General features: G+C 43.1%; 1 protein-coding gene across 4 annotated transcripts in view; it reads right to left on the bottom strand.

The window, feature by feature from the left end:
- Positions 1-21,183, bottom strand: part of Frmd4a (FERM domain containing 4A) — a 584,600-nt gene extending 563,417 nt beyond the window's left edge. For 2 of the 4 annotated variants that reach the window (XM_029471433.1, XM_029471435.1), the window contains exons 1-2: positions 20,836-21,115; positions 20,272-20,403 (exon numbers count right to left, since the gene is read on the bottom strand). In XM_029471433.1, coding sequence (XP_029327293.1) covers positions 20,272-20,316 — 45 coding nt within the window. In that variant the 5' untranslated portion in view covers positions 20,317-20,403; positions 20,836-21,115. Of the gene's footprint in view, positions 1-20,271; positions 20,404-20,835 lie in introns of those variants that run through there. The other 2 variants (XM_021186444.1, XM_029471448.1) reach the window with 2 other exon arrangements.
- Positions 21,184-21,684: the final 501 nt, after the last annotated feature.

The raw sequence follows: 21,684 nt of genomic DNA, 5'->3' as shown, positions 1-21,684 counted from the left end.
TATTCTAAAAATTTCTCTGGATAGCTCATCTCTTGCAGATCATAAGCCCAGTCTTTTATTTTACATATCAATCCAGTCATTTGCTCCAGGTTTCCTTTTGATTATTCTATCAATCAGCATCCCATGACCCCAGCCCTCTCTTTCTTAGGAGACAGCAAACATAGTTCTTTTTTTAACATTGCAAAAGAACTCAGATATCTGCTTGCCACTGTTAAGCACAGAGGATAAGCTAGCTGGGTAGGGCCGCACCCCTGCCTCTGCTGTGCTCTGAGTTTACTTCTTCATCTTCCTGCATGGCTTTGATGGTAAATGAAGGAAATGCTTAAGCAACCATGAATATTAAGAACTATAGACAGGGGCCTTCTGTACAATGTGCTGTGCATTTTCTACACGGAAAGGAGCTAAAGAAGTTTGGTCTAGCATTTAAGGCACAGTTCAAACCAGGCTGCTATAGGAGACTGTACTTGCTATAGGAAAAGATGGAGAGAAGAGGTTGTGACTAAGCAAACACCCAGTGAGGCTCTGCCCAAGGAGTAGTGTTCATGTTTCTCACCTTACATTCATCCAGCTCTTGAAAAATGTGACATGATTTAACCACCAACCAAAAGCTACAGCTTATTTTATATATCTGAAACTCTCAGCCGGTAGAAATGTGTATGTACTGAGGAGGGGGTTGGGGTATGAAGGAAGGGGGATCCTGAGAAAATGATTGAGAATCGTGGAAATTCGTAACTATAGAAAGATATTTGTTTTGGGTTTTAGGAAGATTCTAATCCCCTATCTGACACAGGGTCCAAGAAAATGGAAACCACTTGAAACAGTGCGTTGCTTGAGGGAAGATGTTTTTACTCTTCTCTGTCACCAGTATACACTGCTAATCTACAAACATTGGTGTGAACAATGAAGGGGAAACCACTCCAGTCATCTGAAGTTCGGGCTTTTAAACAAAGGAGGACTCTTCCCTGGAGTTCATTTCTAACCCTCAGCTACAGTTAAATGCAACCATTTTGGAAGAGCCTTTCAAAGGCTATTGATGGTCAAATTGCACTATTGATTGGTACAAACTGCAGACTCAGAGCCTCCCATCCAAATCCCCTTTAGCTGATCTTGAATGGCTGTGTTTTCTTTTATTCTTGGTGTCTGACTTTTCATACTTCTCTTTGCTACATTGTGTTTTTTGTTTATTTTTTGCATTCCACTGTCACCAGAAACATGATAAATATCAGAAAGCTCCTAATTTGAGCCCAAGGATAATTCAGAAAAAATATTCAGGGGTGGAGCCAACATATCATAATCGAGCAGAAACTTGCAGGGAAATCTACCAGGCAATCAGGAGAGTCCTCGGTGGGAATCACACTCTCCAGAAATAAGCTTAAGAAGGATGCACAGAAGCATAATCTCTGTTGTGTCTTATAGACACCCCAGAAACAAGGCTTTACATTGACCCAAAGGAAGAGCCCCCTCTCTCCCACTGAACACCGCTCCAATCTGCTAACCACAAGAGAAAACTAGAGAGAAAACCAAGAAGTAGTCCTTTTGCAAGGTGATAACTTGAAAGACAGGCAGTCAGCTCTACTGGGGACTTTCAGAAATAAGGAGTAGGGATTGGGAAGCCTCCATCAACAGTGTTGTCTAACTCCATCCGTTGGTGTCCCCAGCACCCTTTCTCAGCGAGCTCTAGAGAAACGCCAGGGGACTGGTCTCAACAAGACTGGTGGTACAGGCACACCGAAGGATACGGCTACTTGTGTTTTCAGTCACAGTACTCCCTCACAGAGTCTGAACTCGTTTCCTATCTCCTGCCCTGCTGTCCTTTCTTCCTCTCCATTGGATTCATTATGATTCTGTTGTTGAAAGTAGGGGGCCAGCATTCACTGGCCAAGAATCTAAGGCACATTGGCTACATTTTCTCCTTGCCAAACGGACAACCTCTGATTCAAAGAATGAAAAACCCCCACATTTTCAGCCCTTTGAAGCTGTCGTTCAGACAAAAGAGGACTCCATCTCATTTCTATTCCTTCAGCTACAGTTAAATGTAGCCATTTTTGAAGGGCTAGTGATGGCCAAATTGCACAATTGATTGATACCAACCGCAAACTCAGAACCTCATCCAAATCCCTTTAATTGGTCTTCAATGATACTCTTTTTAAAAATTATTTGGGCAGGGAAAGGAAAGAAATGTGCCAAAGACAACTTACACAAAGAAAATTAACACCCTGTCTTTGTTCCATTTTCTCTGGCATAGATACAGACTTCCAAGTTATTATTTTTTTTCTCCTTGAGGAGAAGTTGTAAGAATGTGAACAGCAGTTGGGACTTTTCTTGTTCAGTTACCATAATTAGAAAAATAGACTAAAATTATGCAGAAGCAGATTGAGGGGGAAAGACAGCCTGGCTTTCATATGAAATAGTGAATTCTTTTTTTAAATTCAAAGATGCTTCTCCCTCCGTACATGTCTTTCATCTCAGAGCAGTTCGTGCACTGCTTTTAAGTCTCAGGTTTAACAGCTACTGCCTCCTTCAAAGAACTGGAAGCATTGATTGGAAGTGTGTCCATGCCACTGTGGCTGTTTGCTAAGAGGGTGTTCTGGAGCTGCAGAGATGGCTCAGTCAGTAAACCACTTGCCATGAATCCATGAGAACCTGATTGTGACATGTCCCCCTGGGACCTATGGTGCTATGTCAACTCTATGGCCACAATCGCAGCTCTGTGGAAGTGGAGATTGGAAGAGCCATGTGGCCTGCTAGCTAGTCAGCCTATTTGAATCAGTAAGGTCCAGGTTCAGGGTGAGATTGTGTCAGACTTAAAGTAAAGAACAATTGAAGAAGATACTAACTGGTGTTAACCTTGGGCCTCTACATGTAACACACACACACACACACACACACACACACACACACACACACACACACGTTCACAGGTATACAAATGGGGCCTATGAGCTCTGATACCCAGCCTCCTACTAGAATGAAAGAATACACAAAGACAAAAGGGAATCTATTGTGCTCTGGGTTTCATACACGTTCCTTCTACTTTTCTCAACACTATAACCTGGGCTCTAATACCCCCTCGAGGGAGGTCCAGTACTTAATTATCCTGGTTCCCCTGTCATCCAAGAGCTCCTCTTTGAATCTCCATAGCATCTCTGCCTATCTCTCATTGGTTTCTCATCACTTGGCCTTGTTCTTTCTTCTTTATGCTCTCAGCCAGCCCACATTGACGGCCCCTGGATGGAATACTGTCTTGGACAGTGCTTTGCTCCCCTGTGGTACTTAGCATGAGACTGGGTACAATGAGTAATATATAGATTTTCCTTTCTTGTCCTTACATATCTCCAAGCCTGAGTTCTACCAGCAGTGTTCCTCTCTACCAATCACTACAAATACAGCCCTCTGTGGCCACAGACCTGGGAACCTGCACACTCATCTTCTTGTTGGATGACTCCCACCATGACCCAAGTTTTCCTTCAAACAATGCTTGTTGGGCAGACAGCCTTGATAACCTCTGTGAACTCAATATAGTTAGGTAAATTCACAAAGCTTTAACCATAAGGACCATATTACATGTGGGTGACACTAAAATGTCAATTGTAACTCCTGTTGCTGTGCGCATGTGACCAGATCTGAGCCAGTTTGGTTCTGCAGGAGTATTCTGAACACAGTACAGACCATCTTTCATCAGATGCCCTCATCAGTAGGCTGTAATGTCTCCTGGTCGCCTCCTGTTACTCATCCCAAGCAGGGTCTTTTGTTCCATGGTCCCACTGTTCCCTCTCATAGGTACACAATCTCATCCACTCTCCCTCCAGCCTATATACTACTCAACCTCATTTGCTCCTCCTTTCTTTCTTCCTGCCTTTCTGTCTTTTTCTTGTGCCCCAGCCCAAGCCAACATCCATCTGTCTCCTAAGCATCTCTGACAGCCGCTCTTATGAAAAACAATCTCTCCCTTCTTTGTCTTTCCAAGTGTGGATAGTTAAATTATACAGCACAACACTTGCTCCCCTTCCTCTGGCATATCAGCACTTGGTTTTAAATGTTGATTTCTCAACCTAGATTGTAAGGTCCCTGACAACAGAGATGGTGTCTCATAGTCTTTTCTTTATGGGTCCATGGGTTAAGTGTCAATCAGTTCTTGATATCTTCACAGTGGGAGATACAGGATAGTGTTGTGGCAGTTTATGTTAAAATGCACGTGATATTTGAAAAGTGTGAAAGTAAAAAGATTGTGGGAGCGATCTGAGGAGAGGAATGAAATTTGGGTGTAATTCTTGGGATATAAAATTAAAAGGCCATCTGCCTTTGAGATGCGGCAGATGTGCAATTGATATTCTCAGCTCATTTGCCACTTGAATTTTGCAGACATTTAATGCTGTAATTGTTTATACAGTAAGATTATAAATACCCTTTGGAGACTACCTTGCTTCTTACACTCCATCTCCCTGCAACCAGCCCATATGAACTGGTTCTTACTGAACTCAAGCTTCCAAAGTCGGAGAGAGAGAGAGAGAGAGAGAGAGAGAGAGAGAGAGAGAGAGAGAGAGAGAATAGCAGGGTGCCATTGAAGTAATTGGATAATATTTATAAAAATGTAAGGAGATATTGTCTTGATCTATCCTTCCCCATCTAGAATTTTGTACCATGCCATGTGCCAGCCACTTGCACAAAGATGTCTGCACGTGTACGAACATCACCGTAGAGTAGTTTGCAATGATAATGTATTAAATTAGCCTAAGTACCCATCAGTGAGGGACTATTAAATATATTTTGTCATCCAAGTAACAAAACCTGTACAGACTTTGTAAAGAATGTGATTGAGCTGTAGGGAGTGACAAGGAAAGAGATCACATATGCCCAGGGAGTCTCTGGAAGGATATAAGAAACTAAAACCTGGCATGGAAGGTAAGCTCATTTTTATTATGTTTTTATTTATATTTAAGAACATTTTAGCCATAAAGGTGTTTTTACTTCTAAACCTAAAAAAAGGAATTTTCAAGTAATGATATTCACATTTCAAATGATTTAGACTGCACATGTGTATGACTGGATATCTACATAAAGTTTCAAAATCTTTCTGATATTTTTTGTCTATATGACCATAATTACAAATACTCATTTTTAAAAGTGGCTTGCTCTTTCTTTCCTCATCACATTCTAACTATTCTGTTACGCTGGTATCTGGGCAGTGGACATGACTGGTGAAGTCTGCAGCAGTAAGACATTAAGATAGTCGAAGCTTCATGCTCTTTAGAGGACCTACGTTCACAGAATAATGACTATATTTGAGTATTCTTGGCTTTCTCTGGAAGAAGCAAATGTCCTGAATGAAGAATAAAGAGTGTCTCTCTCATCTATCCTATTTATTTGCATTCCTACTATGCCTGCATTTACCCAGAGATTGTGGTCTTGGTTGTCTACACAGTAGTCATTAGCATGCTTCCTCTTTGCAATGAGACTAAACTGATGGCCGACTTCTTGCCTTATCTCCATGAAAGCTGCAGAGGAGGTTTTTAGAATCCTTAGCTGCAGACAACAGAACCTACTCTAATTAGCTTAAACAGAAAGGCACATATGGTAGGGTACTTGAATGACAGGAATATAAGAGTAAAGACCTGGGGAGTCAACTCAGTGGGTAAAATGCTTTCCACATAATCACAAGGACATGAAAGGCTGGGCAAAGCTGGCACACACCTGTAGCCCTAGCATTGGGGTTTGAGACAGGTAAATACCACGGATGGCTGGCCAGTCAGGCTAGCCAAAATAAGCAAGATCTAGGTCTCAAAATCTAAAGTGGAGAAGAGGTGGAGGAAGGAACTAATAGTGACCTCTGTCATATATATATATATATATATATATATATATATATATATATATATCATTATTAGCAATAGATATAATAGCCATAAGTACCATGTGTGTGTGTGTGTGTATGATACTATTGCAGCATAGTTTAGAGTTTACACACACACACACACACACACACACACACACACACACACACACACACACGATGTCTGTGGATGTTTACTTCTGCTGAAACTCTTTGTGTACCCTATCACCTGGTCTCTACCATGAAGTTCTAATAGAATCTCCTCCAAGGCATCTTCATTCACATGAAAAATGTTCTGAGCATGTGCTATATATGTAGGCATTCAACTAAGTGCTGAACCAAGATAAATGGTGAAGGAGTCATAGTCCTTGTTTTTAATAAATTCATTACCCATACACTAACCTCCTTTTCTCCATGTAGTTCTTCTATATGGGCTGTTCTTTCAACCACAGACACCACAGGCTGTCTACACTGACACCACTTTCTGCTTTCAAATCTGATTGTTGGAATGAGCCCATTTCCACCTCAGCAGCAGACACTGGCACAGCAAAGCTAAGCATGGTCATTCCACCCCTCTTAGTACAAAATGAAGACAACTGCTTGTTGGAAAGTTTGTCTCTTCCAAAAAGTCATATTGAAATGTATTTCACTGTAACTATATTAATAGACTTTTTTGATATGGTATATAGGCCATGAGGGAGATTGGTGTCTTTCTAAAAGGGTACGTTTAGTACCTCTTGGCCTCTTGTCTTTCTGCCTCTACCATGTGAAGGGATCACAAAAAGTCACTTGGCAGGACTCTCTATCACTTGAACTGAAGAAATGGAATCCATTGCTTCTACTCTCTCTCCCTCCTTTGGATTGAATGAGGAAGCCTACAGATCAGACACTGTAAGAGGTAGAATCCTGTAAGGAAAGTCAGCAGGGAGGCAAGGCTCACAGGCAAGAGGAGAACCTAAATACCTAAGGGGGGTGAGGGTAATTATGGAGCCAGATCCAGAGTCTGGCCACAGCTTCACCTTACAACCCAATGTGTGAACCAAAAGACTCTCCTGTGCTATGGCCCAGAGGGTAACAGTGTTGACTATGCAAGCCTGGTGACCCCACGTCTCTAGAAGCCACATAGAAAGCCAGATGTGGTGATGAACATCTGTAATCCTAGCACCACTATGGGGAAGATCGTGGGCAGTGACAAAATTCTCAGCTCTCAGGCCAGCTGGCCTGTGGTATATGCTGCAGTGGCAGAAACAAGGAGAGGGACCCTGCCTCAACAAGGAAGAACTGATTCCCAAAAGTTGTCTTTTGACCCTTTACATGCACCATGGCAAGTACATGTGTGTGCGCATATGCACACACACATGCACACACACACACACATGCACACACAGAAGATTTAAGCACTTTAATTTAAAGCCCCTTGAACAAGTGTTCATTTTTAATTTATTTGTCAATGGGAGCCACTGGGAAGATCTCTGTTTCCCACCGTGTCTTCTCCCACAATGCATTGGTTCATGAATGATGCCCACTGTACTTCTCAATAGTTTGCCTTTTAACTTGAGTTTCCTGTCCGAGGGTCCACTGCTTCTTTTAACCCATTTCCATGTGGCCTCCTGTATTAAATATGTTTCTTGTCGCTGTGAACAAACACCTTACAAGATGCAGCTTAAGGGAGGAGAGGTTTCCCCCTGGCTTACAGTTTTAAGGAATACATTCCATCATACTGGGAAAGCAGGAGTGTGAAGAAGTACTGTTCACACTGCATCCACAATCAGGAAGCAGAAAGAAGACAGGTAGTAGGACCATGATAAGACATCTCCAAGTCCATCCACTGTTTTTCCCAAGCTGGGAACCAAGTATAGAAACACAGACATATTGAGACATTTTTACATTCAAACCAAATTTCTAGAGTAACGTTTCTATAGCTCAGATCTTTTTTTTTTTTAAGATTTATTTATTTATTTATTATATGTAAGTACACTGTAGCTGACTTCAGACACACCAGAAGAGGGTGGCAGATCTCATTATGGGTGGTTGTGAGCCACCATGTGGTTGCTGGGATATGAACTCTGGACCTTCGGAAGAGCAGTCGGTGCTCTTAACCACTGAGCCATCTCACCAGCCCCCTATAGCTCAGATCTTAACATGTTATCCCATGTTTAAAATTGTGAATGACTGCTCATGGAATTCCAGACAATGTTCAAACTCCTTACTGTGTATCCAGTAGGTATTTAATATCTGCCCCAGGCAATCTTGGTCTCTTCTTCCTGATTCCCTCTTGTCTGTACAAGATCATGACACAATTGCTGGGACTTTGGATTCTTTCATCTGCACTAGAGTAATTTGTTGCCATTTTTTATACCTGGATCTATGCCCCACCTATGGCTTCTCTAAGCTCACCAAACCTTTCAAATCCCACCAGAAGCTGGGCGTGGCAGTGTACACTATGATTCTGGCATTTCACTGGCAGAGAAAGGAAGATAATGTGAGTTGAGGGCAATCTCAGCTCCATAGTGAATTCCAGGCAAGCCTTGGCTACATTGTAAGCCTCTGCCACAGACAGAACCCCACCAGAACCTTTGGAGCCACTTTGGAGGGCCCTGGATTATGTGCCTTTGCTCTATAATACATTGCGATTTCTCTGCTGTAACATTTACCTGACTGCATTGAAGTTATTTGTTTATTGGCCTTTCTAACTCTAAACTTCTTGACAGCAGGGTCCAAGTGATATTTAGACACATATTCATTCCTCAGCACTTACCGAGATGACATTGCCTGACATCCTCCATGAATTGTTTTAGAATGGGAAAATGTGAGGAAGGGTTAGAGCCCCAAGAAGGAGAGCAAGTCAGAAAGGGAAGAGAAAAGACCCAGGGCTTGCTGCTTAGGGAGAAAGAACTTGGTCACATAGTCTCCAAAGCAATCACAGATTTATTCTGCAAAGCCCAGACTACTGATGTCCCTGTCCAGGTACTAGCCTGAAATTTTCAAAACATATTTGATGAAAATTTAAGATTGAAACATGGAAAAGAGCGTGAACTTCATCAGGACTCAGCTTCAACTCTGCTCGCCGAGAGCTACCCTCTTCTTCCTGGACTTTCCTCCCTCCTCTCTTCCTTCCCCCTCCCTCCCCTCTCCCACCCCTCCTCTCCTTCCCCCTCCCCTCTCCTTTCCTCCACTCCCTTCCCTTTCTCTCCTTCATGACCTTGGTGCTTCAGGCCTTTGGAAAAATTATTAAAAGGGCTGTAAAAGCATCAGTAGCCAGGAGAACAGAAAGAAAACAAATAGTTATTGACACAGGTAATGTTCTCGTTTCCCTGTGGTAGTAGCATATGGTGAGGGGTGTAATGGCCTGGTGTAAAGCATTCCTAAACAATATTAATGACCAACTAGGTTAATGACCAAAGACTCAGCCTCTGGCCAAGAACACATCCTTCTGTTCATTAATTCTTGGGAAATGACCTTAGCCGTGCTCATTACAGCTCAATTACACTCAAGCCCCTCACAAGGAAAAAACACATTTGAGACTTAGTACCAAACTATGTCCCTCTTATACCTTGACACATGGGCAATAAAGACACAAAACAAGTTATTAGCTTAAATACCAAGCATGTAAAAGAAGCAAGGCTATTGCTTTATCAGCTTCCACAATCAATGAGAACTAAATTCCGTGACCTTAGAGGTCACAAAGCAAGCAAATCAGACGTTTCCTAGTGATTTACACACACGCTGGGTGTTCTCTGCAACCCAGCACAGTGCAGCACTAAACACGTGATTCCCAGATGTACAGTTTAGAGGAAAATCTAAAAATTCAAAGGGCAAGGTCTTTGCAGTAGGAAAAATGAAGCTGGCTTCTTCAGGGACTGGGAGCATGGCTAAGCAAGTCAACTTTAACCATGAGAACTTGATTTGATCCCAACAGCCACATACAAAGTTGGATGTGTGGGCATATGCTTATAATCCCAGTTCTGGAGAAATAGAGACAGAAATATTCTTAGTGCTTGCTGTCCAACCATCCCAATCAGTGAGCTCCAAGTCCTAGAGAGAGACTCTGCCTCACAATCAAGGGAGACAGATGGCTTCAGAGCCTAGGCTGACTTCCAACACGCATGTGCACACAGACCTATACAAAGATGACTATGTGCTGTGATTATAGTCTTGGCTTCTTCAGAGATCAGCCTATTGTTCAACCTGTTAGCTATGGACGGTGGGCTCTGAGTAAAGCCACATGGATAGGTTTCAAATCAAAGAGTAAAAGACCATCAAGGAACACGACGTTAAGTTACAGGCAATGAACAATATGCTACAGTGGTTAAAACTTACTCTAAACACTGCTGATCCCCACTTCATTCACAGAATCTCAGTATTCTGTTCACTTAAGTCTCACCTTAATGGCACACCTGACGGTGTGAGTTTCTGAAGGGACCTCAATAGAGATTTGCAGTTCTTCCTTGTCAACTCAGACATAGTTTGGGACCCAGGGTCACTGTGTACCTCAAGAATTTAGAAGCATATTTAGAAGCAACAATTATAGGCAACCCAGGCCTTGTGGAGAGGCTCTTGTCAGTCCTATAGTCAGCAGGCCAACTGTGGTTTTGGTGACAGTGGTGCCCCCTTGCCTACCATGTAAGTGAGGATAACTTCCAGAAGATTACAGGCTCCAGTGATGACATCATGTCAGGTTCCCAGTGTGGAGCACAGACAAGTCCAGAGTACCTCACAGGAACTCCTTATACTGAGTTGGGGTTATCTGAAGTCACAAGTGTATAAGTGGTGGCAGAAATGCTGGGTCTTCCCACACATGAGAATTAAATAGCTCATTTGGGACATTAATATTAGTTTCTTCCACATGTTCTTAGCTCAGTTGTGCCCTGCAGAAAAGTGCCACCTTATGATGGAATGGCACTTAGACCAGACCAGGTGGTATGTTTCACATGAGCAAAGTTGATTGAAAAGTCAAGGAAACATTTATCTCACTCAAATGCTGCCTTTCAACGTACATCAGTACAACGTCACTTTAATCCCAGCTGGGCCAACGCCCCCTCTTGGGCATGGCTTTGTTCTTCCTTCTCTTTAGGATTTCTGTGTTGCTCAAGGCATGCTTCTGCCCCAGATCTAATCACTGGCCTGCTGCAGCCTGCTCTGTTGCCTGCCCATCAGGCCTTACTGCCAGAAAATTCTACTGCAAGCAGCACCTTCCGTTCTGTGTAGCTAAGTGAATGGCAATCTATTATTCTTCAAACTCTATTCTCAGCCCAGTGTGGTGCATGCTAGGATGCCACCCTCCCCACAGTCCCCACCACTGGCCTTCTGAACGGCAAGCTAGACTCCATCACAGAGCAATTCCCCCAGAGCATCCCTGTTATAGACAGCCGTCTAGCAGTTCCTTCTGGAAACCCAGCGTCTCCCAAGTGCAGATAGGTCGAATGAGGGTCTCACCCAGAGGACTTGAAATGTGGTTCCTCAGCCAGTCCCAACAAATCCAGTTTCATTCCTCCTCTGAGGCTCCTCTGTGACTCCTCAGCTTCATTGAGGTCAGAATCTCTCCTGCCACCCCACCCCCCATAACAACACCCAACCTGTGGTCTTCCCCTGGGGAGATAATCTTTCTCTTCCCTCTGCCTCCTTAATTATGCACATTCTCCAAAAGGGTTCTGTGTCATTTTCCTCTTCCACAAACTCTGTTTTGATAAGATTTCTAGAGTGTACCTTGCTGGACTCCTTCTTTTCACCACTAGTACTCTTGGTTTTGGTATGGGCCTCTTTCCTACTGTACAGTGTTTCAAGACACTTTCCCATGCTCTTCCTTTTGTCACTCCCTCTTCAGCTATGTGCCACCTCCACGAGAAAGTTTCTGCCACCACCTAGTCTAAACTGCCATCTGAACACTGTCTGAAAATCACCATTTAACTAGGTATAAGGTGTTTCTTTCCTGATGGCTCACCTGTCTGTGCCCAATTTGTTTTGCTTTTTTGCTTTTCCAAAAGAAACCGTAAGCTTGGTGACTGCAGAAGCCTTGTTTGTCTTGTTTGCTGCTTTATCCCCTGTGTGGAAGCATATTAGGAACCAAAGACACACACAGATCGCTAGCGAGGTGCCTTCCTAGCATGTGCCATGACCTAGGCTTAATCCCAGGCACCAGAAAGAAAGCTTGAGTGTCAGGAAGAGAATAGCTGCTCAATAAAGTGTGTTGGGTAAGTGGACGAGATGCACTCTGTTTATGAGACACGATCTATTAAGGAAAGCAGATGTGTATGTTAGATAATCACATAGCAATAAAAGAAACCACAGGAAAACATCTGTTTGGAAGTATCAGTCTTGAGTCAGTGTTCTTGGTGGACAGAAGTACGCCTGTGTACCATGTAACATTTTGGTCAACAAAGGGCTGACTGCTCAAAGGACAGTGGTCCTGTAAGATTATAGCAGAATTGTACATTTCTACTGTGAGTGGCACAAAGCCAGCCCAGCACAGAGGTGTGTACATCACTCAGGTTTGTGGTGATGCCCCCAGCGCAGAGGTGTGGTACATCAGTCAGGTTTTGGTGATGCTGGTATAAATGAGATTCCTATGTTGGCATCCGTATTAAAGTGTAGCACATATGACTGGGTACAATGCATTCTCCTTTATAATAGGAGCAGCAGCTCTGGTACTGGGTTATGTGTTTGCTCCATTATGCTTATAATCTTTATGGTATTTTCCTACTTATTTGAAAAGTGACTGTAATGTTACATGGGAGCAGCCTGATATGTTTCATGTTTAGTCCATCAGATGATTGCATCTTACATAAGCCTACTCCAAAATAATGCAGTCACCTTGAAACTTGTGTCTCAGCGTGTGGTCATTGTGAAGCAATGGAGGGACTGAGGTTGGAGCCGTGGGAAGGGGCAATGGCTTGATGTTTAGATCAGACATGTGGAGTATTAGAAGCCTGAGGCTCATCTCAGGCGCCATCAAGTATCAGTGGAAATTTTCAATGGAAAAATGACAGCTTAGATCTTTTAAATACACTTTTGGCGAAGTTTTAAGGAAAGACAACAGTACAAAGAGATCAGAAGCAGGTAGCAGGCAAGAGGCAGCACAGATGGCCCAGGTAGGATGTGTGCTTCTGCCAAGGAGAGAGAAAGGGGGTAACAGGTGGGAAGAACCAGTTTTGACAGAGTCTGAGAAATCGGGAACAGCTCAGCCTGAGGCTAACTAGGGCGGGTGGATGAGAGACAGCTCAGAATCAAAGATGGTTCCCAGTCAACAGGCCAAATGGCATCACCACCCGTGAACTGAAAGTATATAGATGAGGATGAAGCCCAGAAATCGTTGCAGGGAGGCGAGGGACTGAGTTTGAGGCACCTGTGGGATAAGCAAGGGGATAAATCTGATACATTTGAGTTTGTAGTTGTTAGAGCCTGGGGGCCAGGCTGGTGCTGAAGGTCTGATTTGGAAACCACCAATGTGCAGATTGCTAATACCACAGGTATGCGTGATGTTGCTAGGGGAGATGAATTGGATCTACCACTCAGGAAATTGCTTCCCCAGGTCTAGACTGTGAGACTGAGACTTCAATATCCAGGATTGTAAAGAGCGTTCATTATGATACAGTGTGAGCCACCAGCCAGTGTTACCTTGACACCAGAATTCAGTTCTCCTCACTTGCAGTTTCCCTCGCTCGGTATTTACCACATGGTCTTTGTTAAGCCGGTTTTCAGAACCTTTGATGGTGACCAGGCTAAATACCATGTGTTCCATTAAAACTCCCATCCTGGCGCAGAGCTCAATGAGAACCCGCTACCTATATTTGCAACATATGTTCTCCAAACTGCTATTAAGCTTTGCAAAGCAGCCATGCAATTAATTTTTAACAGAGATGCTCTTGCAGCCGCTGCCCCATCATGTGTGGCAGCTCTGAAAGGCATGCGTCTGACATTTGCCAGAGAGAACATATTGCTGCCTATACTTTAGTCATTTATCTTCAGAGGGTAAGAGACTTTTGTTGGTGGTTGAAGACAGGAATGTAAATTTCAATCTGTGTGTGACTGGAATGGTTTTTCATGACCCTGGAAACATCTTTTTCCAAAATGCAAAAAAGTGGTCATTTGTTTCCTAGATTTGGGTGCTGAGACAGAATTAGGCAATTACTAATTTTTTTTTAAATTGAGTTTGGCTCATACAGGAATCCAAAGAGCTAAGTTCAGATAGATAGAAGGATAGTCCTTTTATGTTAGTTTAAGATAAAGCAGACACTTACTAACACTGAGCCTGTGTTTGCTTTGGGCTGAGAGCAGTACTAAGTACTTTGCATGTGTAGCTCAGTGAATTATCTTGAGTCATATATAGTAATTGCCATTGCATTTTACAGAAGGTGAGATTTGTTTGATCTTCCAAAAAAAAATCAGACAATTCGGTTTCTCTAAATATATTTATTTTGAAGGAAAGTTGGCCAGTGCTTGGTTGATGTTTTATCTCTCTTGGCAATTTTATTGGAGCCTTATTGTGGTATATTAGGTACAAAGACTATTACAAATGGGCGTCTTTTATTTCTGCCTTGCCAGACTCCCCTCCTTCTTCTGGATATAGCCCTTCTCTGTTCAGAAGCTGGTCTCTCTACTCCATTTGATTGGGTGGCATTACCAGCCAGTTGATATAGCTCTTACTTCCTCAAAGGTATGTGTTCCAGAATCCAACCTGCCTAGTCAGAAACCCCTGTCATCAGACCTTGTTATTGGCCCAGGGACAGCTCATTATCCAGAGGGTCAGAGAGACTATGTAAGCCATAAGCAGCTGAGGGAAAGCTTGCTTACTTATCTGTCCTTATTGACCCTCAGGACTGGTCACCATAGGGATGCTTCTGGGGGAAGGATTCCAAGATAAACACTTCAATTATTTACTTTTTTCCCTGTTTTTAAAAATGTTGTGGTTTGAGCAAGTTTCTGTTATTTAAATATAATAAGACAGATCAGATAAAAATGAAAGTTTACAAATCTAACAAAAATTATAATGAGTTAGCATTATTGTCATTGACATCAAATCTCTCCTTTTTAAAGGGATACATTTATACATTAAACACTAGCTAAAACTCACTAATATCAAGATTTTAGTTATGGATCAAGAAATTGAACCTTAGAAGATAGATAACTGAATTTAAGGAGGATATTAGCTATTGACTTAGATGTAACAATGATATAACCACTTCCCATAGAAGTTTGGGAACAGCTCTCCTAGAGAGTAAATAACATTATTAATAAGCTCTACCTTATACCCAGATACCTAGTACGGTTGGATGACCCAGTGTGAGGACTTTTAGAAATCCACACCTGTATTAGCATCTCCTTCTTCTTCTCTAACTTTCTACACAGGTCATTAACGTAAGCATGGTAGCTCAGCAGCATCACAAGCCTTCTGGGGCATGTTGGGCAGGCAATTTACCTTCTCTGGACCTTAGTTTCTTCATAGAACAGGGGGATACATTGCCTGACTTTCTTGTACTGTGGAGCACGTTTAGCAAAACTACAGACACAAAAGCAGTTTGGAAACATCAAAATTAGTAATAGTAGCACAGAAGCCAGGTTTCTTGGGGAAGAACTTGAATTCTATTTACTTTTTGTCATTTGGGATGTGAGGAAAGTTCATTATAAACCCTGAATAAATCTGTCACAGGTCAGAGAGAGGGAGGAGCTAATACCATGGTGATAGAACAAAGACTTTAACTCTTCCAAGAACACCTCCATCTGCCCTCCTGACCTTTTAACCATTTGTGCTCCCAAAGAAATACATCCATAGCTGTCAGATCTTCATGTGCCAAACACATCCAGACTCCATTAAAATTCACTCACTCTCTTGACTTTAAATTCCCTCTCTTGGCTCCCCATTTGTAACATTTTTACCTAAGCTTCAGTAAGCCCCTCTATGGTTGTGCCTTAGAGCCTTTGAATCCAGGCCTTCAGTCCTGGGCTCATTTAGTGATGTGCTCTGTTAAGCCTCGTTTATTTATGTGATTCTATCAAGTTGTCTTACATACACATCTCATTTAGAGAGGTTGTCTTCTCATTTCCAGGAAGCTACCCTGTCTGTTCAACTCAGTTGTAAGTTTGTTAAAGTCAGTGATAAGCCTCCATATTCCTTATAGTCAGCAAATAATAGTTAAGAGGAAGATGTCTAAATGAGAAAAAATGGCTTAGGGAAAAAGAATTTGAGAAAGCTTGTGCATTCCAAAAAAAAAGGTCAGACATCTGAAAGTAACTCATTTCATTCGATTCTTACCTTCATTACAAAGATTCGCTTATAAATTTCTCTTACCTATGAATTTGAGTTTTTACCCATTAAATCTCTCTACTGTTAAACATGACCTTGGCAAATTCTTTCTTAACACAATCAAACAAACAAAAAAACCAAACAACAACAACAGTTCAAGGACTAGAACATTGATCACATGAGGAGTCTCTTGTAGATAAAATATTGTCCTTCCTGTTAGTGTTAACCCAAGTATCTTTCACCAGCAACTTGTACCTTCTTTTCAACCTTGCATATTAATGCAGAAAAATAATAGATATTAAATAAGAGGACAAGACTTTCTGACTGGAAACACTGGAAGAAAAGAATGTTCAAATATATACTCATCTAATGTGTTAGAAGATCCTGTGTGTCAAATTCTTTGATTTAATACTGTAGCAGTAAGCCTTGGTTTTGGGACTCTGGACCATCAATTTCAGGTGTGTGACCATTGACAGGTCCTCGATGTTTGATTCCCAGGTGTTTTTGTCTCAAAAAAAAAGTCTTGGAAGAGATTGGATAACATATGGAAAGACATTCTGTTTATAGAACAGCACAGTTCCCATTATTTATTGCTTCACAGCTTAACTTAGTCTAAAAACTAGTGTAGGACTGTCACTATGGTGCACAGTATAAATGAACTTGCCACCAAGGCTCAGGAACCTGAGTTGGTTCCCCAGGGCCCATGTGGTAGAAAAACAGAACTGACTCTTAAAATTTGTCCTCAGATTTCCCCATGCATATTGATAGACAGACAGACACACACGTGTAAATGTAACAAAAACAAATTTTAAAAATGTTTTAATCTTCTTATCTCAAAGGCATGAGCCTTTGTCATCTAAAGCATGAAATGGCATATGACAACCTTGGCAGCCTCTTAGTCATATATGTATATTCTGGATGCACAAAATGAGTGATCACCAAGGCAGGTATGGTGTCACATGCTTATAAGCCTGACACTCAGGAAGTAGAAAGAGGCAAGAAGATCAAGTGTTTCAAGAAAGACTGGGTTACATAAAATACCTTATACCAATATATATATATATATATTAATCAATCAAGCAATCAATAACAAACCTCTGGATGGCAGCATGCTTCAGTCATTTCAGTTTTTCTGAACTCACATGGTCTCAACAAATGACAAATGACCTGTTCTACAGTTAGTTGTATGGAGTAGCATCAGGAACAAGGCAGTGTCTTCTTTGGATTCCTAGAATCTCTACATCGATGGGTAGGTGAGTCTCTGATGCATGTGAGGCTGTCTTCTCACCAGGGCTAATCTGCCCTTCCACTCACCCTTCATCAATTCTTCGAGTTGCTCCGACTTTCACAAGCATCTGACCCTTCCTACCCTCCATGGAAAGAATCAGTGTAGTACTCCCATAGGGCTAGTACACAATGCTGGACTCCTCCCGAAAGACCCACATCTAACTGGCAAAGGTACGTTAGGCACTGTCCTGGGGTCAGTGGGTTTTGTTCAGGGGAATAAAGCAGGCTTCTTTGGGATTGAGCTCTTGACAGGAGAGTGTAAACAACCAGCTAATGATCGGAAACATACTTTCTCTGGCAGAAAAGCCACCTGGGTGAAACCAAACGCCACCTTTTTAAAAAAGCAATGCTGGGTTGGGGGGGGGGGGAAGGTGACAACATTGAATAAAGTACTCAAGCTGGCTATTCAGGAACTTTATCCTAGATAGCATATTTACAGAGCTTAAATTTTGCCCAACAGAAAGAAAGGTGCATTAGACCCTCCCCGTTAGCAAACTACATAACCAGGATAGGAGAAGGGACATGCTCAATATTACCAGTAAGTGGTGAAGCTGGAGACAGAATGCAGGGATCTTTAGCTTTCCAGAACCAAACAAAGATTTCAGCTGACTGGACTCCTGCAGCCCAAGGACTGCACAGCAGCAAACCACAGCTACACTCAGGCCACAGGGTATCGACCATCCCTGAAACCATGCTGTCGTGAGCTATGGCTTTTGCTATTATACCATGCTACTCTCCCCAGCGAGCAGGTGCTTGATAAATACTGAGAGCTTATTGGCTAATTAATGAGAGGATACATAATAATTCATATAGTTTCTTTCCTGAACTCACAGCTAAGTCAGTTCCACTAAATGGCCTCTTCTTCCCATTTCTTTTCTCTCACACTTGCTTATAAATTATCAAAAAACATATCTAGGAAGCAATTACTTTGGAATTTACCCTTTTAAAAAGCAGAACATACCAACGTTCTTAGGAGAACTCTTCCTTGAACTAAGTGTGAACTAGAAGTGACTCTGGTTATGTGCAGTGCTCCTGGAAGGCTCTGACCTAATGGTCCACAGCTGTGTCAAGGGCTATTTTCCTAGCTTCCCAGAGAGAAAAGATCACAATCTTTTCAACCAGGCAGGAAGTGAGTGCTAGGCAAGGTAGAGGATAACTCTGAACTGAAAAGATAGCCAAGACGATATCAATATTAATATTATTAGGAGCCCACATGGTGGTGCATGGCATTGATAGCCCAATGAGTTAGGATGCAAAGCTTTGTTTTGCTTGAGTACAAAGTATTCATCCTCAGAGTCATGTAGTAAAAACAGACATACATCTAAGCATCAGTGCAGAGGCAGAGAGGCAGGCCTAACAAACTTTTTACTCTCTATGAACATACTGCAGAATTTATATTTACCTAGTAATATTAGACAACATGTATGTATATTCACACATAGAAGGATATGTGATTATATTTTTTGCATATGTTCATGATTCCAGCATTCTTCTAAGTATCCTACTCCTCACAGACATTGGCATACAGTGTTAGCAACCATAACAGATACTCAGAAATTTGACCACGGACTCGTTTGACCCACAGTAGACAATGAAATATGTAGCAATATCGCACAGTGGCCTTAGTAACCAGGGAAGCCATTTAAAGAGTAATGGCTATAGCAATGACTTTCACTCCTAATTCCTCCTTCTGGTAGACCAGAAGTCCAAGAGGCCCAAGCAATTTCTAGCAATTCAAATGACTCCATGGACCAAATGTGTATGTATGTGTGTGTGTGTGTGTGTGTGTAAACACACATACATACATATATACATATACATATATATGTGTGTGTGTGTGTGTGTGTGTGTGTGTGTGTGTGTGTGTGAGTATGCTAACGGAGCACAAGGAGGAAGTCCCTCTTAATTTGATGAGGCTCGCCACTTAGGAGGCAAGCTCTCTAGCCACTCCTCCCAGTCGCCTTAATAAACTCATCAACCCTCACCAAGCTGCACTTTCCCATCTCCATCAGAAAACACAGATCAATACACCGTACAGAAGCACTTAGACTCTGCTCATAAACTCTCCAGAGTAAACGTTAGGTACATTCCCACGCCAAGCTGACGCAGCCTTCTTCCGGAGGCAGCATTGCCAGGGCCTGTGAATTGGGCAGCAGAGGAGGAGGGAGGGGAGCCAAGACAGCAAAGCAAACTGAATCCAGGGTCAAGTCAAAAGCCAGTTGGGTTGCAAGGGGCTTGGTGCTGTCCTTGCCTGCTTCAAAGCACTAAGAGCAACAGCTTTCTTAACATTGTAAAAACCGTAGGGATCTAAAGTAGGTCAGCAGTTCACACACATATAAATGTCAGTTCTCCCTGCCAGCTGGAGATGGGAGAGCAGTGTCCACTAATCTGACAGCCGAATGGCCACCCTGAACCACCCTGGGTTCTCTAGGGGAACCTGAGAAGGTAGCCTTATTCATTCAGTCTGGAGCACCCCCCCCCAAAAAAAAACAATTAAAATAATCTTTTTGTAAACCCCACAGCTGGCATGGAAAGAAATCAAACAAACAAGCACGACTCTCAGAATTTAGATTGAAAGACCCCAGAGCAAAGGATGCTGAGCGAACGGGAGGCATCTTGAGATCCATTCGGAGGCACCCTCGGCACCTGTTTGTAAGCACGTCTCTCAAAATAGCACGCAGCAGCAACAAGTTTCTAAAATGGCAAATCTACTGCTTCTTTTCCCTGAGAGTGCTTAGTCACGCTAATCCTCTGACCCAAGAAATCCTTTCACAGGAGCCTGCTGGATGAAGCAGAGCCGTGCGTGTCTGCAGCCATGACAGCAGCCGCAGCAGTTAGCAGCAGTCCCTGAGGCCAGCAGTGGAAGGCTGGAGTGGGGGCCTCCTGGGCCCCACCTCCTGCCCAGCACACTCACCATCAGCAGGCTGAGAGCGGAGTCCGGCACCAGCTGCACTGCCATGGTCCCTGATTGCAACTCCCATGCACAGACGTTTCTGCTGAATCAGTCTGCCTGGGCCCAGGGCAGCGGCAGAGCATCTACGGGCACCTAGGGCAAAGCAGCCGGACATACAGACTTAGGGAGCCAAGGGCTCAAGGTGAAGCTAGGCCACATTTCCCACAGGGTGGGGAGAGGGGCAGGGGGATGTTGAGAAGATGGGGTGGGAACTGTGCTTAGGAAGAGCAAAAAATACATATGGAGCAGAAGGAGCATAGCACGCTGCAGTTATTTAAAGGTGAGCTCTCCCTAGCTTCTCCAAGCTGCATGCAGAAACCACATGGAACACAAACGCAGCCCAGGAGCCTGAAATGCAGCAATTCTAGCTGCCACCTTAGCCTAGGCAACAATTCTGCTTTGAACTGACAATTAAAATAAAACATTCCCCGCTGCAGATAAATCAGCCAGCCCGACCAACACCCCGCCCCCCCTGCATCTCTCAGCAAATTCTGCTGCATAAACATGCGGAATGTCACAACCTACCGGCTTGCAATCTGGTCAGTTGCTTTTCCCTGCAGCAGAAAGGTGTGTCTCTTCTGCTAAAGCAAGTATCTGGGAGGGAGAGGGCCGAGTCTGACCAGCCAGCACTGGGCAGTCACTGGAGATCAGAAGATGCCCTCAGGATGAGTGAGGAGCAACTCACTTAGGAATTGACCCCTTCCATCTTCCCCCAAATCTACTTTTCCTCTCCAAGTAGACTGCCTGCAGAGCTCCCCGCAGGGCTGATACTTAGGAAGAGCATGGGATTATACTGCCTGTTCTGTGAGCGTTCTGATCCCTCTGCCTGTACCACATGTACACTGCCAGACACCCTCTACCTCTCTCTCTCTCTCTCTCTCTCTCTCCCTTCCTCCCTCCCTCCCTTCCTCCCTCCCTTCCCTTCACTCCCATCTCTCCACAGGGCTGCCTGTTAGGAATTTTGAAGGATCCTCCCTAGTGCAGAAGAGGGAGGGCAGAGGAGCTAATTTGGAAGAAAGGACATTGCTTAAGACAAAAAGGCAAATTGAAAATCCTATCGTTGGGATACTTTCCCTCGAAGATGTCAATGGAAAACGAAAAGCAGGAGGCTGCCCACCGGTTTTGTTTTATACCATATATACTACATATTCAGTGTCGCTTAAGTCTTTCTCCAAATTAGATAAATCAAGGCATCTTTATGGGAGCACAGCGATATTCATAGACTCGTATAGACTCTCATTCAATTACAAGTGTCCATTGCTGGCACTTCTTGCAGTGGTGTTTAATGTCTTTTTCTGATCTCTGCTTTCACTCACCTATTGTAAAGACCCCTAAATGCCTGGAAATTAACTGGGTGGTGTGAAATGCAGAGAC

This window comes from Mus caroli, chromosome 2 (assembly GCF_900094665.2).
Source record: "Mus caroli chromosome 2, CAROLI_EIJ_v1.1, whole genome shotgun sequence".
NCBI classification, from domain to species: Eukaryota; Metazoa; Chordata; class Mammalia; order Rodentia; family Muridae; genus Mus; species Mus caroli.
This window is presented reverse-complemented; position numbering and strand designations above follow the sequence as displayed.